The sequence below is a fragment of the Marmota monax genome, unplaced genomic scaffold, assembly GCF_021218885.2.
Source record: "Marmota monax isolate L192 unplaced genomic scaffold, Marmota_monax_Labrador192_F-V1.1 WCK01_AAM20220418_F8-fsc00098, whole genome shotgun sequence".
NCBI lineage: Eukaryota > Metazoa > Chordata > Mammalia > Rodentia > Sciuridae > Marmota > Marmota monax.
In genome coordinates, this window is record NW_026694639.1 from 611,213 (window position 1) to 629,460 (window position 18,248).

General features: G+C 37.7%; 1 protein-coding gene across 4 annotated transcripts in view; it reads right to left on the minus strand.

Annotated features, from left to right (window-relative positions):
- Positions 1-448: 448 nt before the first annotated feature.
- The window catches only part of Armc3 (armadillo repeat containing 3), a 101,486-nt gene continuing 83,686 nt past the window's right edge, over positions 449-18,248 (minus strand). For all 4 annotated transcript variants that reach the window (XM_046423071.2, XM_058572281.1, XM_046423069.2 and 1 more), the window contains 3 exons: positions 9,149-9,346; positions 6,688-6,850; positions 449-3,296 (listed from right to left, as the gene is read on the minus strand). In XM_046423071.2, coding sequence (XP_046279027.1) covers positions 3,087-3,296; positions 6,688-6,850; positions 9,149-9,346 — 571 coding nt within the window. In that variant the 3' untranslated portion in view covers positions 449-3,086. The remainder of the gene's footprint in view (positions 3,297-6,687; positions 6,851-9,148; positions 9,347-18,248) is intronic.

Consider the following 18,248-nt stretch of genomic DNA (forward strand, 5'->3'; position numbering starts at 1 on the left):
AATTCTTTTCAGAACTTTCTACAAGGTTTTTCTTACATCCACATTTGGCCATCTTTCTGAAACTCCCAAAGAGAAGTGTTTGCCCTGGTCTTGGTTCTTCCTAGAAACTGCTCTGGACTTTTGTCTCATGGACCCTGGGGTAAATCATCCACTGGATAGCATTTCCCTCTGCGTTGGCTGCTAGAGAGTTTAAGGTCGAATTTTTATTCATCCTCATTTTCATGATGAATGCATTTTGAATTCTAAACTTATTCCTAGCCTTGAACTTTCTTATATGTAGTGGCCGTTTTTCATTTATTTCCATCTTGTTATACCTTACATATCTTTGTAATCCACTTTAAATGTTTTCTTGACCAAAACAGACTTGAAAATGCTGAGATGAGCTTGTGTCCTATTAATCCATGCTCTAATTTCATGAAATTATGAAATAAGTAGAATTACCACACTATTTGAAATAAAGACATTTATTCTGAAATAGAGAATCATGTTCTTTGAAATTACAGATTGGTTTATTAAAAAAAAATAATAACCCTAATTTCTTAAGTCAAATTTACTTTAAAATACCTTTTAAGAAAATGATTATAGGGCTGGGGTTAGAGCTCAGTGGTAGAGCACTTGCCTAGCATGTGTCTGAGAAAACAATTTTAACTATTCCTGTTCAATAATTATCTAGAACCTAGGGCCTAGCATGTGTGAGGCCCTGGGTTCAATCCTCAGCACCACTTAAAAATAAAAAAAAATAAGATAAAGATATTGTGTCCATCTACAACTAAAAAAAAAATTTAAAAAAAAGAAAGAAAATGATTATATAGCCAGGCATGGTGGTTCACTGCTATAATCCCAGCAACTGGGGAGGCTGAAGCAGGAAGTGTAAGTCCAAGGCCAGCCTCACAACTTAGAGAGATGCTGTCTCAAGACTAAAAATAAAAAGGGCTGGGGATGTATCTCATTGGTCTCTGAGATAAATCCCCAGTACCAAAACCAAACAAACAAAAAACAACGAAAAGAGAGACCCTGTGCCTACTAGAAGTAAAAGTAGGGCCAATTCTCTATTATGTCGGCTTAGGAACTGATTTCCTTAGCAAGACTCCTAAGATGCAAGAAGTAAAATTAAGAACGAATGAATGAGATGGTATCAAGCTAAAAAGCTTCTTCATAGCAAAGGAAACAGTCAGCAATGTGAAGAGAGAGTCTACAGAATGGGAGAAAATCTTTGCCATCTGCACCACTGATAGAGCATTAATCTCCAGGATATATAAAGAACACAAGAAACTTAACACCAATCCCCCGCCCCCAAATAATCCAGTTAATAAATGGGCAAAGGAACTGAAGAGGCACTTCACAGAAGAATAATTATGAATGGTCAGCCAATATATGAAAAAGTGTTCAACATCTCTAGCAATTAGAGAAATGCTAATTAAACTACACTGAGATTCCATCTCATTCCAGTCAGAATGGCAATTATCAAAAATAAAAGGAACAATAAATGTTGGCGAGGATGTGGGGAGAAGGGTACACTCATACATTGCTAGTGGGACTGCATATTGTTGCAACCATTCTGAAAAGCAGTATGGAGATTCCTCCAAACACTAGGGAAAGAGCCTCCCTTTCATCTGTAACTCCAAAAGAGTTACAATCAGTGTGCTACAATCTTGTGGCCACATCTATGTTTATAGCAGCCTAACTCACAATAGCTAAACTATGACAACAATTTAGGTGTGCTACAATAAATGATGGATAAAGAAAATGTGGTATACACATACTATTATTCAGCCATAAAAGATTCTTACTTTATGACTTTTGCCAGTAAATGGATGGATCTGGAGGCTATGTGAAATAAACCAATCCTCCAAACAACAACAACAACAACCAAAAAACCGAAAAGAAAAACAAGAAAGAAAATGATTACATGGGTAAACTTTATACTTGAAGGTTGGCTAGGAAATTCACACATCATGAGAGTCATCATACTGCTAGTTTTTGTTTTCTTGATTGAAATATGCTTACTCCTGTCTTGTGCTCAATTCTGAAAAAACAATTCCTCAGCAAGGATTTTGTTGTTGTTGTTCTATTAATTTAAAGCTTTGTTTTGATGACTCAGCCTAATAATGTTAAGAATAAATTGGGATTGTTTTTAACTGAAAGTCTACAGTTTTCTTTCCTTTTAATCAGCACATGTTAATTGTACAAAATAATGGGTTTCATTGTGACAATTTCACATGCACACACACGCACACACACACACACGTGTGTGTGTGTGTGTGTGTGTGTGTGTTAGTTTGGTCCTATCCATCCTCCTTGTTAAGCTACAGCCCCTTCCTCTAGTTATCCTCCTATTTTCATATCATCCTTTCCCCCACACCTCCATTGAAGGTCTATTTCCAAGTTTATATACACAAGACAAAGACATTTTTAGGAAATACTTTTTTAAAACTCTTGGTTGGTTGGTTTGTGGTACTGGGGATTGAACCCAGGACCTCACACCTGTTAGGTGAGTGCTTTACCACTGAGCTACATTCCCAGTTCCTAAAAACTAATTTCAATTCAGTGAAGTAGATCTAAATAGTGTGGTTAACGGTAAGTTTTTAAAACCATGAACAAAAGGAGTTAGAAAAGGAATTTGTTAATACTGAGGTCTACCTATAAGCCGATCAATACTCAAACTATCCAAATCTCAATGAAAGTGAGAAAGGGCCATTGAAGACATTAAAAATCCTCAGAGGTAGCGTCAGCACGTGCTCCTGAAGCACTCTGGGCCTGAAGGACAGTCGAGGGCCACAGGGACCTCCTGGGAGCAGCAGCTGAGAGCTTGTACTCGTGATTCCTCTGGGCAGAGAGGCACAGTGGTCCAGGTTGGTCGGGACCACAGGGACCCTTTATGTCAGAGACTGATCGTGAGCAGGAGAGGACCCACAACTCTGGCCACAAGCCCGAATCCAGCAGCATCATACAGTTCAAGAGAGTTCCTCATTTCTACACAGAACATTGCTAATAATTTTATTTAAATAAGATCAGTTGACGAACTTCTCAGAAAGTGTGTGTGGTGACTTTCTCAGCTGAACCCCTCTGGCATTCCCCTCCATGGCTCAGAGGAATCGGTAGAGGTCGGCCTCCCTGCTCTGCAGCTTCAGCAGCGCCCCCGGGTGGAACATGAGGTCCACGATGTAGACTTCGGGCAGCGGCAGGCCCCCGGTCAAGCCCTTCCGAGACTCGTTGACCAGCTTCACTTCGTTCCACGCGCGGCCGTACTCCCCTCGCACCAGACTGCAGCCGAGGCCGATTTTATCAGCCAGAGCCTGGGGGAGAGAAACGGAGAGAGAGGGGGGGATGGAGAAAAGCCCTTAGTTGTAAAACCCACCGAGGTGGAAGGTCAGATCCACCCTGCAAAGGAAGGCTGAGTTTCAAGGCTGAAAAATGTGGACGATCTGCGATAGGAGCCGATCGAATGTAAGAAGTTCCCTGGTTCCTCGCCATGCTGTGACCTCAGAGGGTCCTGGGGAAAATGACATTTTTCAGGCAGTTGCTGTATTGAATCGGGCTAAGATGGATAAGGTGTTGGGGAAAAGCTATTGCGTGGCTCTTAGCCCCGGCCCATCTATCAATCTTTCCACACCTCCAGGCTGCTCTTTGGCTGTGCTGTGCAGTGCGATCGAATGGGGGCATCAAGTTCGCGGGGACCTATTTCTAGCCAATTTATTCTGTGTAAGGTAGACAGGGACTGGCCTAGAAGGGGAAGCAGAGTTGTGAGTGGTGGGCCCTTCTGGGGCCACTTGCTGCCACCTCAATAGAGGATACTTATGTTCCTTAGACATTACCTCCTCAAATTACCCCCATTTTCCTGATTTTGAGGTTATTTTTTTAAAAAAGTGTCTTTAAAATAATCTGGAAACTTCTCAGCCTGTTCACAGTGAATAAAAGAGCTGGGAATAACTACCTAATTTCCCCTCAGCCCTGGGATTTACTAGCCACTAACCACAAGCCAACGACACAGCATATCTAGGCTTCCATTTCTTCATCTGTGAAGGGAGAACAACTGTCGCTTCCTCATTTGGTTATAAAGATGAAGTGAATTAATATGCATCGAGGATTAAAAGTCAAACATTCCATAAATGCTACATAGATTCATAAGGCAAGACTTGAGTTGTTTTAACAATCTTTATATTCATATATTAATTTAACTAATTGGTTACTTACTATGCAATGACTGTGCCAAGTAGTTTTGGGCAAGCCAAAATGATTAAGATATGGTTGTCATTTTCAGGACTTTATATTCCACCTAGCCTGACACAGCCTAGTAAATAGTCCATTGAAACACAAATAGTATCTAAATGTATGGTCCTCATGGTCGAGTGGGGTGTAGAGACCACACACACACACACACACACACACACACACATCCTATAATTATATATACGTATGCGTGTGTGTGTGCATAGATATATGTGTGTGTGTCTGTAAACGCACACACACACACACACACACGTACACGTATATATAATTATAGGATGTTTTCCAAAATAGTATTTACTGATCTTTTAACACCATGTCAAAGCACTTTAAATCCTCAAAAAAAAAAATCCTATGGAATAGATGCTATTCCCCATTTTGTGGAGAAGTATCAAGGTTACTGTAAATGGTGGCCCAAAGTGAAAGCCAGGGCATCAGTCTCCAGAGTCTGCCTTTGTGACCTTGGGGAAAAAACTGAGTGAGCCAGCCCACAAGCAAATGAGCTTACATCTTCTTTGTGAAGTGGGACACAATTGTAAACCTTAGGGATTTAGGTACTATTTCAGGTGTATGAAGAAAGACTTTACCCTTTGAAATTCATTAATAGAGAACAGAAGAAAGCCTGGGTCAGAACGTAGAGAAACCCCGGTATTTAAGAGAGGGGTGGAGAAAAAGAGGCCTCCAAAGCAGACTAAATGAAATGACATGAGAGGACAAAAGCAACCAAAGAGAGCAGTGTCAGAGAATAAAACGGACAGTGACAAATTCTTTGGCATATTAAGTAAGACAGACATTGTGGAGGTCACCATGGTCCTTATTGACAGTGGGTGGCAACAAGTAAAAGGTGAGCCAAGGAGTGACAAGGAGTTGATATGACTCAGGATTTTGACCAGGAATGAGAATTCCCTCTGGGTGGAAGCAAAGTGGTAGGTTTTTTTTGTTTGCTTGGTTTTTTGGGGTGTCTATTTTTATTCAGATAAGCATGTGGTTCAAATTCTAGTCCTACCTCTGACTGAACCTGGGTAAATTATTTTTCCAACTCTCAGTTTTCTTGTCTTTAAAGCAGGGTAGTAATTGTAATCTTTGGCATTTCTGAGGCTCTTCACAATGGGATTCATCAAGTGTCTGGGATGCAGTTTAACATGGTGACTGTCATGATACTAGGCACTGTAATAGTAGTCGTAGGTTTTATAAAAAGAGATTCACATTTTCTCTTTATATATTACAGACTTAAGTGTGTTTGTATTTTAAGTGGGAAAGAGTTAATAGAAAGAGATTTAAGACAGGAGAAGGAACAATTAGTAGAGCAAGAAATCCAAAGAAGTACGAAAGGCATTTGGATTATGAACAGGATTAGCCTGGAACTGGGGAGAAGATACTGGATGTGATGAGGTTGATAGGTCTTTGGAAGAGGGTAGGAATTTTACATATTCAGTCTGTAGTTTGGGAAACTTTTTTCTCAACTCCTGTTCTATGCCATACACTGGGTACAATAGAGCAAAAGATGGCTCCCGCTCTTAAAGTGGCCTCTTAAACCAGGCCATCCTCCCTGGTTTCCATGCCAGGAGCCAGGAAACCATTCTGTTCCTCACATGCCATCTCTCATGTTGTACTCTAGCAGCCATCAGTTCCTTTTGGTTGCTCCTCCTAACTCTCTCTCTCTTGATCCATCACCTCTTTGGTACAGGTCATCTGTACTTCTTGCTCTAGCCCCTTCTAATTGGTCATCCTGTCCCTGGTCTTGCTCCTACTCTAATTCATTCCTCATTCCATTACCTGAATGGTCTTTCAAAGTTATGTTCCTCCCTTCCTCCTCGACAGTTTTCAGTAACTACTCTCAGATTTTTTACTGAAGCACAGACCTACATGCTGCATTAGGATCAGGCCTTTAGCTTTATTTAACTCCTTTCTCTCTCTCTCTCTCTCTCTCTCTCTCTCTCTCTCTCTCTCTCTCTCTTCCTCTCTGTCTCTCACTCACATCCAGATAACCTACTCTCATCCTTGTGCTATTTTTCTAAGGGTGTTGGCTCTGGGTGGAACATTCTAGTTTTTCTTCTTTACCTGATGAAATCTTATGCAGCCTCTAATGCTTGCACTGTTGACCACTTATTTCTTTGAAACCTTCAATATCACCTCAGAAGATGCCTGGTACCTTTCAATTCAGGGACTCCTGCTTTGGTATCTCCGTACTCCCAGACACTAGCAGAGGCCCTGTAGTAGTTTTATGATAAATGCTGAATGAATATGCTTCTAATAGTCTAGACATATATGCAGTCATGTGTGTATGTATATACACACACATATATTTTTGTACACATACATTACAAATATGTCAAATATAAGCAAATCTAAAATATAGGGTCAATATTATCCAGTTAAATGTTAGCAACTGGCTCACTGTGAAATGGTAAAGACAAAACATATTAACATAATGGCCAATAGACAAAATATCTGAAATACCTTGAAAAGCAAAGCTCGGTGGTAGAAGATTCCTTTTTTGATGTATCCAATTGGAATAACGTTGGATTTAAGTTGAACTTTTAGTTCACTTATATGAAGTTCCCAGCTGAAATCAGGCAGTTTGTCTTTTGCAATCTTACCACCCATTTTTTCTGCCACATACCTGTGTCAATTACATTGAAATAAAATCAATCAAGTTTAATATCTCACTTTGGATACTTTGATTACTATTATGTGTATTATTATCCATATAAAAACTGTATTCCCTCCAGCTGGACGCAGTGGCCCCATGCTGGTAATACCAGCAGCTTGGGAGGCTGGGGCAGGAGGATTTTGAGTTCAAAGCCAGCCTCAGCAACAGTGAGGCTCTAAGCAACTTAGTGAGACCCTGTCTCTGAATAAAATACAAAATAGGGCTGGGGATGTGGCCCAGTGGTTGAGTGCCCCGGAGTTCAATCTCTGATGTCAAAACAAAACAAAACAAAGCCCCCCCAAAACTGTATTCCCTCTGATTTTTTTTTTTTTTTGCTGTTTGATTTACTTTTAAAGATGTAAAAATTTACTCACAATGAGGTTAACATTATGCTTACTGTATGTATATAAGTATTTACATATACATACAAACTCTAGCAATTTAATGTATTGTGAAGAGGAAATTCGATGCCAATTTCCCAATATTTATAACAAGATACAAATCAACATTACACCAAATATAAATGCAGTCTTGAAATTTATCTCATTCTGAAAAAAAGTATTCTGAATGATAATGTTTTAATCTCAAGTCCAAGGTGTTACACTAACATAAGAGTTTCCTCTGAAGGAACTTAAATTTAGAGACAAGACAAACAGAAAAATTTCCCACTAGATTCACTGACATTTTCAAGTCCTTTAATTTATATATAAATATATATATTTTAGAGAAAGGCATGACATCACATAGCATTGAAGTTAGACAAAGAAGAGGAGGAATTAGAAAAAGAGCAGTGAGCAATGATGGGAGTGGATACTTTGTTTATGGTTTTCTCCTAGAGCTAGGTGCTCACTGAAGAACTTAGCAATCACACCTGCCAAGATCCTCTGACAATTAAAGCCACCACTCTCTGTAGAATTGCAAGTTTAAAAGAATTTCCTCTTGCTGTACTATGAAGAACAATAGTTAAAAAAAGAAAGAAAGAAAAGTCAGGCTCAGTGGCTCACATCTGGAATCCCAACTACTCTGGAGGCTGAGGCAGGAGGATAGCCAGTTTGAGGCCAACATGAGAAACGTTATGAAACCCTGTCTCAAAATAATTTTTTAAATAAAAGGACTGGGGGTATAGCTCAGTGGTAGAGGGCTTGCCAAGCATGTGTGAGGCCCTGAGTTTTGTCCTTAGCACCACAAACAAAACAAAAAACAAACAAACAAAACCCAAAAGGAAAGTGTTGAGAAAGCTGGAAAACTGACCATGGCTCTATCTAGCCAGGAGTGCTTTAATGACTGCCAAGGACCAGAGGTCTGGGGACAGATCTCTGCATCTCTCTTCAACTTGTTGTGGACTCAGGACAATGATTTGGGAGTGATGGAAAGAACCTCAGAGAGAAACAAAGCACAGAGAAATGTGACAAATGTTTATAGGAGCTGAATCAAAGGTTTTGCTTAAGTCATCACTTCTCAAGGTCGTCAGGAAAAACTTCTGATGCCAAAAAATGCTGTCTTTCAGTCCTGGCTGACAAGAAGTCAGTGATCTGGCAGCTGCAATCCTTGCAGTTGTCACATCCAGGTTTGATGACTGCGGCTCACTTCTACTTGGAGTAGACACAGGCTCCTGTGGAGACTGCAGCTGTTGCAGGAGCCAGCAGCTCACCTCCTGGGCGGTGTCAATCACGAAGCCTACCCTCCACTTCTAGTGATTCCTGATCCCTTACAGCCACCAAGTCACATTCTCAGCCTTTCCTTAGTGGCATCGATTCAACACTCTCATGAGGACCAGTATTCCACAGGCTCTAACAACGTTCATACCCGACTTTAGAGCAATGTGAAACACAAACAGAAAAACAGAGGATGATTATTTGTATGAAAAATCATTTTTAAGTTACAAATAATTTACAGTGGGGCTTATTTAAATTATGAGGACTTTGTACACCTAAGGAATGATTTATTTCTCAAACTTTTGATTCATTCATAACATCTCCAAGACCACACTGAAAGATGTTTTTAATGGTTTAGCTGGAGAAAATAACAGACATGTTTCTCTAAGCAATTTCTAGCTCCTAGCTCTGATTCTTCAAGGAAAAGTGACCTAAAAGAGAAATTGAAAATTTTTGAAGTTCATTATGCTTCTGCTTCAGAGTCAGAGAAAGGATACTATGAAGTTCAATTTTATTGTAATGGATTTGTCAAAAATGGCTTAAAAAAAAGCAAACCACTAAAATGAAAAACATTCATAAATTAAAAATGTATATGTATACCCAGAGAACTTACTTGGCCAGAACCTCAATCTGTTCCTTAACATTGGTTATGGGCAGTATTGATTTGGTCGCTTCATACACATAAATACAGAACTCAGGATCAGGAGGAGGGAACCACTCTTTATCAGAACTTTCTCCAGTCAGTTTTGGTGCTGCCAGAACTTCTTCTTCCTCTTTCAGTTTTTCCTCTTCTTTTTTCCCTCTGCCTTTCCTTTGAGAGTAAGCAGCAATCAAAATCACATCTTTTGCTAAACAAATGAACAAAACTAACTATGCTGAGTTAATTTGAAGAGCATTATAGGAATAAAGTATTTTATTCCTCAACAACCATACCATATGTAGTTTAGAAATTTTCATTTATAGTCTATATTATGTTGGAAAAACTATTTTTGAAGAGAACCTATATGATTGGTATATATTATAAAAATCATGGATTGGGCTTTTGCACAATTGCCTAGCAAGGTTTTTGGCACAGTGTAGGCATAAAATAAATATTTATTGAATTGGAAAAAAATTGGTTTACCTAAGCTGAACTTACATATTGCTTCAGTTAAGGCTTTTGAAAGAATTTGGATAGCTAAATTTAAGAATAATTATCCAAAACATGGAACTATAGCATAAAAGAAAATAAAAATGGCATATAATTTCCAAGTCATATGGGAGCAAAGACTCATTCAAGATTTATTGAGAGAACATACTTAGTAAAAACAGAATTGCTTAGCATCAAATAAACTATTTACTATTTATTAAAAGTTCCAGACTTGAAGAATTACTACTTAAAGTGTAGCTTTTGTTTAGTAAAGATTAATATAATTTCTGTTCAATGGAAAAGGTACTCCCCAAAATTAGTTTATTACATTGTAGGATGTTAACAAGTTTTGCACAGAGCTCAGTAATCTTTTTGTAATGTTTCTTAATCAAATTGGATATAAATACCTCATATCTCAGGTATCTTTTGAACCAGTATTAACATCTTACTGGTTCCCTCATCAATTAATGAGTTGAACAACAAACAATGATATGTGGTCTCATTCCAGGTAACATGGAGTAAGCACATTCCACTCTGTCTTTCCCAGTGAACATAGCCATACAGTATTCATGTAACAGCTATTTGAGGACCCCAAAAGTAAATATCAACAGGAAGGTCAAAAAGACCAAAATGAATCACTACTAAATTGACAATGAGTTTATCCTTTTATTTTCTTCACAATTCCCCACGCTGAACTAAACCTACCGTAATAACAGAAGTGAGCATTAGCACAGACAGGAAGAAATCAAGGAGAAATGCTCTTGAGAAACAGGTAAGATAGTAGAGCAAAGTCTCTGTCTGTTTTCTTCTTATTCTCCAGTTTTGTGCACCCCAGCCCCAAAGAAATGCCATGACAGGGGAGGCACCAGGGTCTCATAAGAGGTCATACTGTTTCATATGCACTCATTCCTCTGTTTGATTGTAAACATCTGGGAAGTCATGCAAGAGAGCAGCAGGAATGAGTAAATGAAGTTTTATGGCTGGAGGACCCAAAGGGAAGCTCAAAGAGACCCAGAAAGAGAGAGGAAAGAGAGAGGGGATGGGGCTGGAGGGAGAGAGAGATAGAGATATCATGGAAAGGAAGAGGTTGAAGAAAGTGACCTTGTAGAATTGTTTATATAGCAACAGCAACAACACCACTACCAACAAAATTCGCAACTCCCTGAATGGGTTTAATAACAGAATGGAGACATATAAATTTGAAGCTACAACAATAAAAATTATCCAATCTGAATAACACAGAAAGAAAAGATTGAAAAATCAAGAGACTCTCAGGGACCTGTGGTATTAAAGAAAAAAACAGATTAAAGACTGGTGTCAACCAAGTCCCAGAAGAAGGAAGAAAAGGGTGCAGAAAGGAAAAAAAAATTGAAGAGGGGCTGAAATTGTTTCTTTAATTTAGTTAAAGACATCAATCTACATAGTCAAGAATTTCAGTGAATACCTCATTAGAATGAGGTAACCCAAAGAAATCCACTCCTTAACACACCAAAATCAAACTTATAAATTAAGGACAAAGCACATGACATGACCATGTAGGAAATCCCAAGAAATGTAAGAAAAAACTTCTAGAACAAACAGTTAAGTTCATCATGATCTCAGTATGGAAGATTAACACATAGAAATCAATTGTTGCTAGATAGAAACAACAATGGAAATCAAAGTTCGAATTCCTGCCTGATCTGTGTGCTCAATAATAAAAAATGCCAATGAAAGCAATCAAAGAAGACATGAATGCATGACATTCTGTGTTTGTGGATTTGAAGATACAACATGTTAATAATGTCAGTTCTCCACACACAAACAAAAAATGATCTCTAGTTGTTTTCCTTTTCTCTTGGCAGTACTGGGGACTGAATCTAGGGCCTCACACTCGGTAGGCAGGTGCTTTACTACTGATGTACATCCCCAGCTATTTTTATTTTGAAACGGAATCTGAGTTGCTGGGATCCTCCTGTCTCAGCCTCCTGGGAAGCCTGGGATTATAGGTTTGCACCACCACCTCCAGCTGATATCTAGTTTTAATGAAATACCTGTCAAAATCCCAGCAAAGGGATTTTCTAGATAGAAAATCTTATTCTAAAACTTATATGGAAAATCACAGACTGTAGAGTAGCTAAATCAACCTTGATGAAGAAAAATAAAACAAGAAGACACACTATGATAAGGCTTACTATATAGTCACAGTGATTCAGAGTGATACTAGTGGGGGAACAGAGAATCTTGAAATGGAGTCCCACAAACTTGCTCAACTGATTTCTGACAAAAGTGCAAAAGCAATTCAATGGGAACTTTTTAAAAAGTGGTGCTGGAGCAATTAGACAAGAGAGATCCATGTGGTGATAAACCTGTTCATTATTTTAATTGTGGTGGTAGATGTATAAACCTACATATGTGATAAAATTGTATAAATGGAATACAACCATTGGATGGTATCACTGTCAATATCCTAGTTATCTATTGTGGTAAAGTTTCAAAATTTTATAATTGAGGTACAATGCCCCTAAACACGATCCCAAATGCCGCAATCCCTTATGTTGAAATCCTGAAAGCCAAAAAGCCTGAAAACCACAATTCTCCAGGGGCAAAAAAAAAAAAAAAAAAAACCAAAACAAACAAACAAAAAAAAACAAAGACATAAAATTGGTTAAAAAGCTGAATTCTGAGGAGTCAGGATTGCCCATACAATACAGCAACAACAATTTCAGTTTAAAAATGCATAATTTTTCTGCTTTAGCCTTCTTTCCAGCTGATAAAATTATAGGAGTATTAAATGAATTGAAGCTGCATTTGCTTGAAGATGTCAACAAAGTTACTGAGCGGTTTGAAAATAATTTTGTGCATCAGGGGATAAAAAGACACACAACAGTCTGCTGTTCTCTCACCAGTGTTGTTTCTGCCAAGCCTGTGATCTTATTTGAGTGCACAGGGAAGGGACTTCTATGTACCCACAACAGCGTAAAAGCACAGGAGACAGGAACTGAGTGGCAAATGCTCATGTAGGTGTGTATCCAATTGTGGTAGAATTTCAAAAGGAGCAGTGCCATGTAGAAAATTATCATGAATGTATTCTTTTAGGAGAGCCATCCCCTACAAGAAACAAACAGCTACTTATTGATATGTAAGACTTTAAAATATAGTCAATGATACTGAAAATCAACCAGTCAACTCTTATGGACAACCTCCACACAACTGCCCATAATCTGTCCTTGTAAGACATTGTTTCATATGTCTTGTTTCCTGTTTAAATTTTATCTTTGTTTCAAGTTGTTGACATGCCTTTTTTTTTTTAAACAATTTGCTGCAGTATGTATTTCATTTTTGTGCCATTTCCAGTAGCAGGGGCATAGATTTTTAAGAAAGTTCAGTTTATTTTATGCAGTTTTATTTTTGCAAATTTGACTCCTTAAAAGTGCATTATCACAACATTGAATTTATGCGTAAAAATTGTGTGCATATGTAAAAATGCTAAACTTTCTCAGTTAATAAAGAGATGTACTATTTGTACATATGCCCTTTGAAAGATAAAATCCTTTGAGAGCTTGGCTCTTTGGTTTATTCCATATATGGTGGTGAATCACTGTGATATGTGACTGATTTGATCAAGACTTAGGCAGTCCATCCTGGGTTTTTAGAAGATGGTAGTTATAAAGCTGGGTACGCATAATTACCAATCACAGTGGTGTGTTTATACATTCTGGTTTTTGCCTTATTTCTTTATGAATGCCATTTGCCTGCTCTTAAATGTTACTCTTGTGTAACTGTCATTAGTATACCAGAGTGTTTATGCTTGCAAAAATATGTAAATATTTTTTAGTATACCAGAGTGTTTATGATTATAAAAATATGTTATTATCTCCTGTTTTATTGCATACTTGACCTATGAAGTGTTCTGTGTGCTTTTATATGTTTCTCAGATAAATCTCCCTTTTAAAAATCAAATAAATGTCTTTTAAAGATGCTAAAATTACTTTTTTCTAGAGTTATGTTTGGGATTTTGATCTTTCAGGATTTTAGACATTAAGGATTTTGATCTTTTGGGATTTCAACTTTCAAGTTTGTAGCTCTGAGGATTACCTTTGGGGATCATGGCCCAGACCCTATCTTGACCTGTAGAAATTCACTAAGTAATTTTTGATAAAGCCGCAAAGAAAATTCAAGGGGGAAAAAAAGGTTGGTTTTCAGCAAGTATTCCTGGAATAATTGAACTGCCATTGTGGAGTATTTCCATATGGAAATTGAACTTCAACCTAAACCTCACATCCTCTGCAAAAATTAACTCAAAGTTGATGATAAATCTAAAATATAAAAACATCCAATTTTTATTAGAAAATGAAGGAGGACTCTTGATTTGGGATTAGGCCAAGTTTTAGACAGAACCCCTAAAACAAAATCTATAAGGGAAATATTTGATAAACTGGACTTCATAAAAATTGAAAACTTTTTCTCTAAGAAAGATACAGCTTAAAGAATGAAAAGACAAGGTAAAGACTGGGACAAAATATTCACAAAATGCATAGTCAACAAAGGACTCCAACCAAAATATATAGAGTTCTTAAAAGTAAACAGTAAGGAAACAAACAGCCCAATTTAGAAAGTGAGCAAAAGACTTGAACAGACCCATATTTGAACAGAGGATATTAGGATGGAAAGTAAGGATATGAAAAAATGTCCAACATCATTAGCTATTATGGAGATGCAAACTGAAATCATGAGGAGATATCAGTATTTGCATATTAAATGACTACAAAATATACTGACAATACCAAGTGTTGGCAAGGATATCGAGCACCTGGAACTTTAGCGATGCCGAGAATGCAAAATGCTATCACTACCCTGGAAAATTTTGGCAATGTCTTATATAGTTAAACATATATATCTTATATGATTCGTAAATCCCACACCCAGGTATTTGTCCTACAGAAATTAAAAATTTACATTCATAAAAAAACTACATGTTTGCAGTACCTGTATTCTTAATCATCAAAAACTACAAATAATTCACATGTCTTTCCATACTAGGTCAGTGGATATACTATGGTATAGCCATACAATGAAATGCTACCTAGGAATAAAAAGGAATAAGCTATTGATATGTAAAACAACTTGGAAGAATCTCTAAGGCATTATGCTGTGTGGAGTTCCACGGTGAATCACCCCATTCAATGGCATTCTCACTATAGCATCATGGAACAGATCAGAGAATACCAGGGATTTAGGGTTTGGAGTGGTGGAACTGTTTTGTATCCTGACTGAGCCAATGGCTACATACATCTCCTTTCCTTTTAAAATTCATAGAATTGTAAAGAAAAGTTTGATATTTTGCTCTATCAATTTAAAAATATAAAAATTTCTGGGTATTAATTTTACATTTGCACAAAAGTCATAATTTCACTCTTACACAAATTATATTTTGACACAGAGATGGAAAAGCTTGCTCTTTCCTGTGGCTAACCCCAGGCACCTTGCTGACCTGATGTGATGTGCTTTGATGAGCTGCAGCCCATTTCCTGCTGTGCACCCCTCCTCCGACTGGCTGACCACTTTCTCTGTGCAATCATCATTTAGTTAAAATACCTCTGGGCTAATGCATAATGTCTTATCTGTCGTTTGTACCTCTCCACAAGGTTCACCTTATCAGACTTTTCCTGAGGGATCCCCACTCGTTGAGAGCCAGCCTTGGGAGAACAGAAGGTGATGCCAGATGACCCTCAGGGAGGATTTCCTCAGCTCTGTTCTAGAGCCACTTTGCAAAGAATTTACAGAAACTCAGAAAGAGAAGATACCAGTTAGGAGAGTCACAGCCTTCTCACTTCATAGCTGGGCAAGGACTTGAAACTGTCACTTTTCACATTTTTTTAGCTTGAGCTTTTTTTCCCCCTTCATCATTACCAAGGTGCTAATGAATGATGTGCTTAAAGATGCTTTCCCCTTTTTGAAGTACTGTTGCTGCACCCACAGTCACGAAGAAGCAGATCAAGAAGCAGTCTTGTATGGCTCCAGCAACCTTGGGTATTGGGTGTAAGAATGAATGAAAGGAGAGTAAGTTCCCAGGCAGTTTTGGACTCTAGTGTGGATTGGGAGGCAGCCCTGTGACCCTGGGCACAACCAAGACCTGCTCCCCTGCCCAGGGCCTAGCTCCCCAGCTCTCCAGAATAGGCTGGTGTGGGACTTGGGGTGGAGTTTGCAGAGGGACAACTCTGCTTCTAGATCCTGATTCACAGGCAATACTTCAGCCTGTTCTCAGTTCTATATTTTAATTTTTTCCAGCAGAATTTCATCCTTTAGTAACTAGCAATATATAAAGAAACATTTCTGTTTATGATTAAAAGGAATTGTTGCTTTACCTAAATATTTCCATACTCTTCCTTACGAATGATGTTCTTTATGAAATTTGTCTCCTTTTTTGAGGGCAAATCTTCTTAACACATTTTGTTTATAATAATAGGTCTGGCAATATTAAGATTACATGGTAGCTTCTCTGTAAGCTTTTATTTTGTTGCCTTATTGAGAACAAGGAACTCAAATTTGTCCCAGGATCAAGAAGGTTGAGAATATGGAGCTAAACAGGAAAGACTGGAGAATTACCTAAGATATCTATCTATCTATCTCTATATATATTCATTCACTTATGTTCTCTGTTCCATTAACAGTAAAAGGGGAGTGGAAATTTATTTATATTTATTCTTAAATATTACTTAAAGCATAAAGTGGGAGGGAGGGATCAACTGAAGTCCATGTGAATTTTCTTATTAATTTCTTTCAAGAAAAATTTGGAGGGGCTGGAGCTGTAGTTCAGTGGTAGAGAGCCTGCCTCGCATGTGTGAGGCACTGGGGTGGATTCTCGGCACCACATAAAAATAAATAAAGAGGGCTGGGGGTGTGGCTCAAGCGGTAGCGCGCTGGCTTGACATGCGCAAGGAGCTGGGTTCGATCCTCAGCACCACATACAAATAAAATAAAGATGTTGTGTCCACCGAAAACTAAAAAATAAATATTTAAAAAAAAAATAAAATAAAGATATGAGTCCATCTGCAACTAAAAAAAAATCTTTAAAAAATATAGAAAGATAATCCTGTTGATTGCTATTTGACAATTATAAAACTACTAATTATAAATACTAAAAGTTTCATATTTTCTAATTAAATATTGTATTTGCTGTAGCTGAGTAGAAAGTAAAATCACATGTCATTAAATGCATCCATTGTATATTATGATAAAATCTCTAAACAAAAGTTATTATTTCTCAGATATATTAACACTTTTTCTTTTTTGTAAAATAAATCAGATATCTTCCCATAAAGAGTTAAGATTTTAAGTAAATTAGAAACCAACATGAGGAAAGTCAGAATTACAGAAAGCCTAGTTTTACCTATATCCTAAAATTTCAAGGGAGCTTTTTCTTTATTTTATAATAACAATAATTATTAGCAGTAGTACTGGGGATCTAACTCAGGGTCTTGTGCACGTTTTTCTTTGTTTTTCCTTATTTTGAGACAGGGCCTTGCTAAGTTGCCTAGGCTGTCCTTGAACTTGTGATCCTCCTGCCTCTGCCTTCTGAGTAGCTGTGATTACAGGTAGGCTACACCACAGTGGCTTGCAAAGGGCTTTCTAAGAGTGGATAGCTCAGTTGCTATCATTACTCAGAGCCACCCATGAGGCGGAAGCAGGAGTATTTCCTACTGAACTTGCTGCAGGAAGTAAGAAGCAAGAGCCATCTGGCTCCCAGGTGATGGCATCTGGTATACCTTCAGCGGGGGGGGGGGGGAACCATCTTATTGAGTGATGCAAGAGATAATTTTCTGGAACTCCAGAACTGTAGTTTCCTGCTATAAATAGAAGCACTTTTTAAAATTTAATTTGAAGGCACTAAGTTGTAATAATAAGGTCTTTAATACTTAAATAAATTTTATTTCTAAATCAATGTGGAAAGAAACACTTGGAAATTGCAAAGTTAGCTCTTGTACAAATTAATCTCCAGGAAGAACATTAGTTTATGATAAAAGAAAGTGGCACTTCTAGCTTTCTTGCACAAGCTTTAGCAAATGTACCCCAGAAAACACGGATTTACTGTGAGATCAAAAAAACTAAGGATATTTCTACACTCATAGGTGGATGAATAGGAGGGAAGGTAAACAGAATAGTTAGCTGGTTCCAAAACATGTAAGCAGCTGCTTTGTAAGAAAGACCAATAAATTAATCAACACCAAAAGTGCAGGTTATAGGTAAGAGACATGATTCATAAAGGAGTTTCAGTTATGCAAGATGAATGTGTTCTGGAGAGGTGACAGATGGTATAGTAACATTATAATAATACTGTACTGTATTCTTGAAATTTTCTACAAAGGTAGGTTTTAAGAGTTCTCACCACACACACACACACACACACACACACACACACACACACACACTCAAAGGTAATCCTGTAGTGGTGGATATGTTAATTAGCTTAATTGTATATTTGAACATCATGCTGTACGCTGTAAATACATATCATTTTTATTTGGCAATGATACCTCAATAAAGCTAGAAAAAAATGAATAAAGATGTAAAAACCCCAATTCACAAACTAGTGGGCACAAAG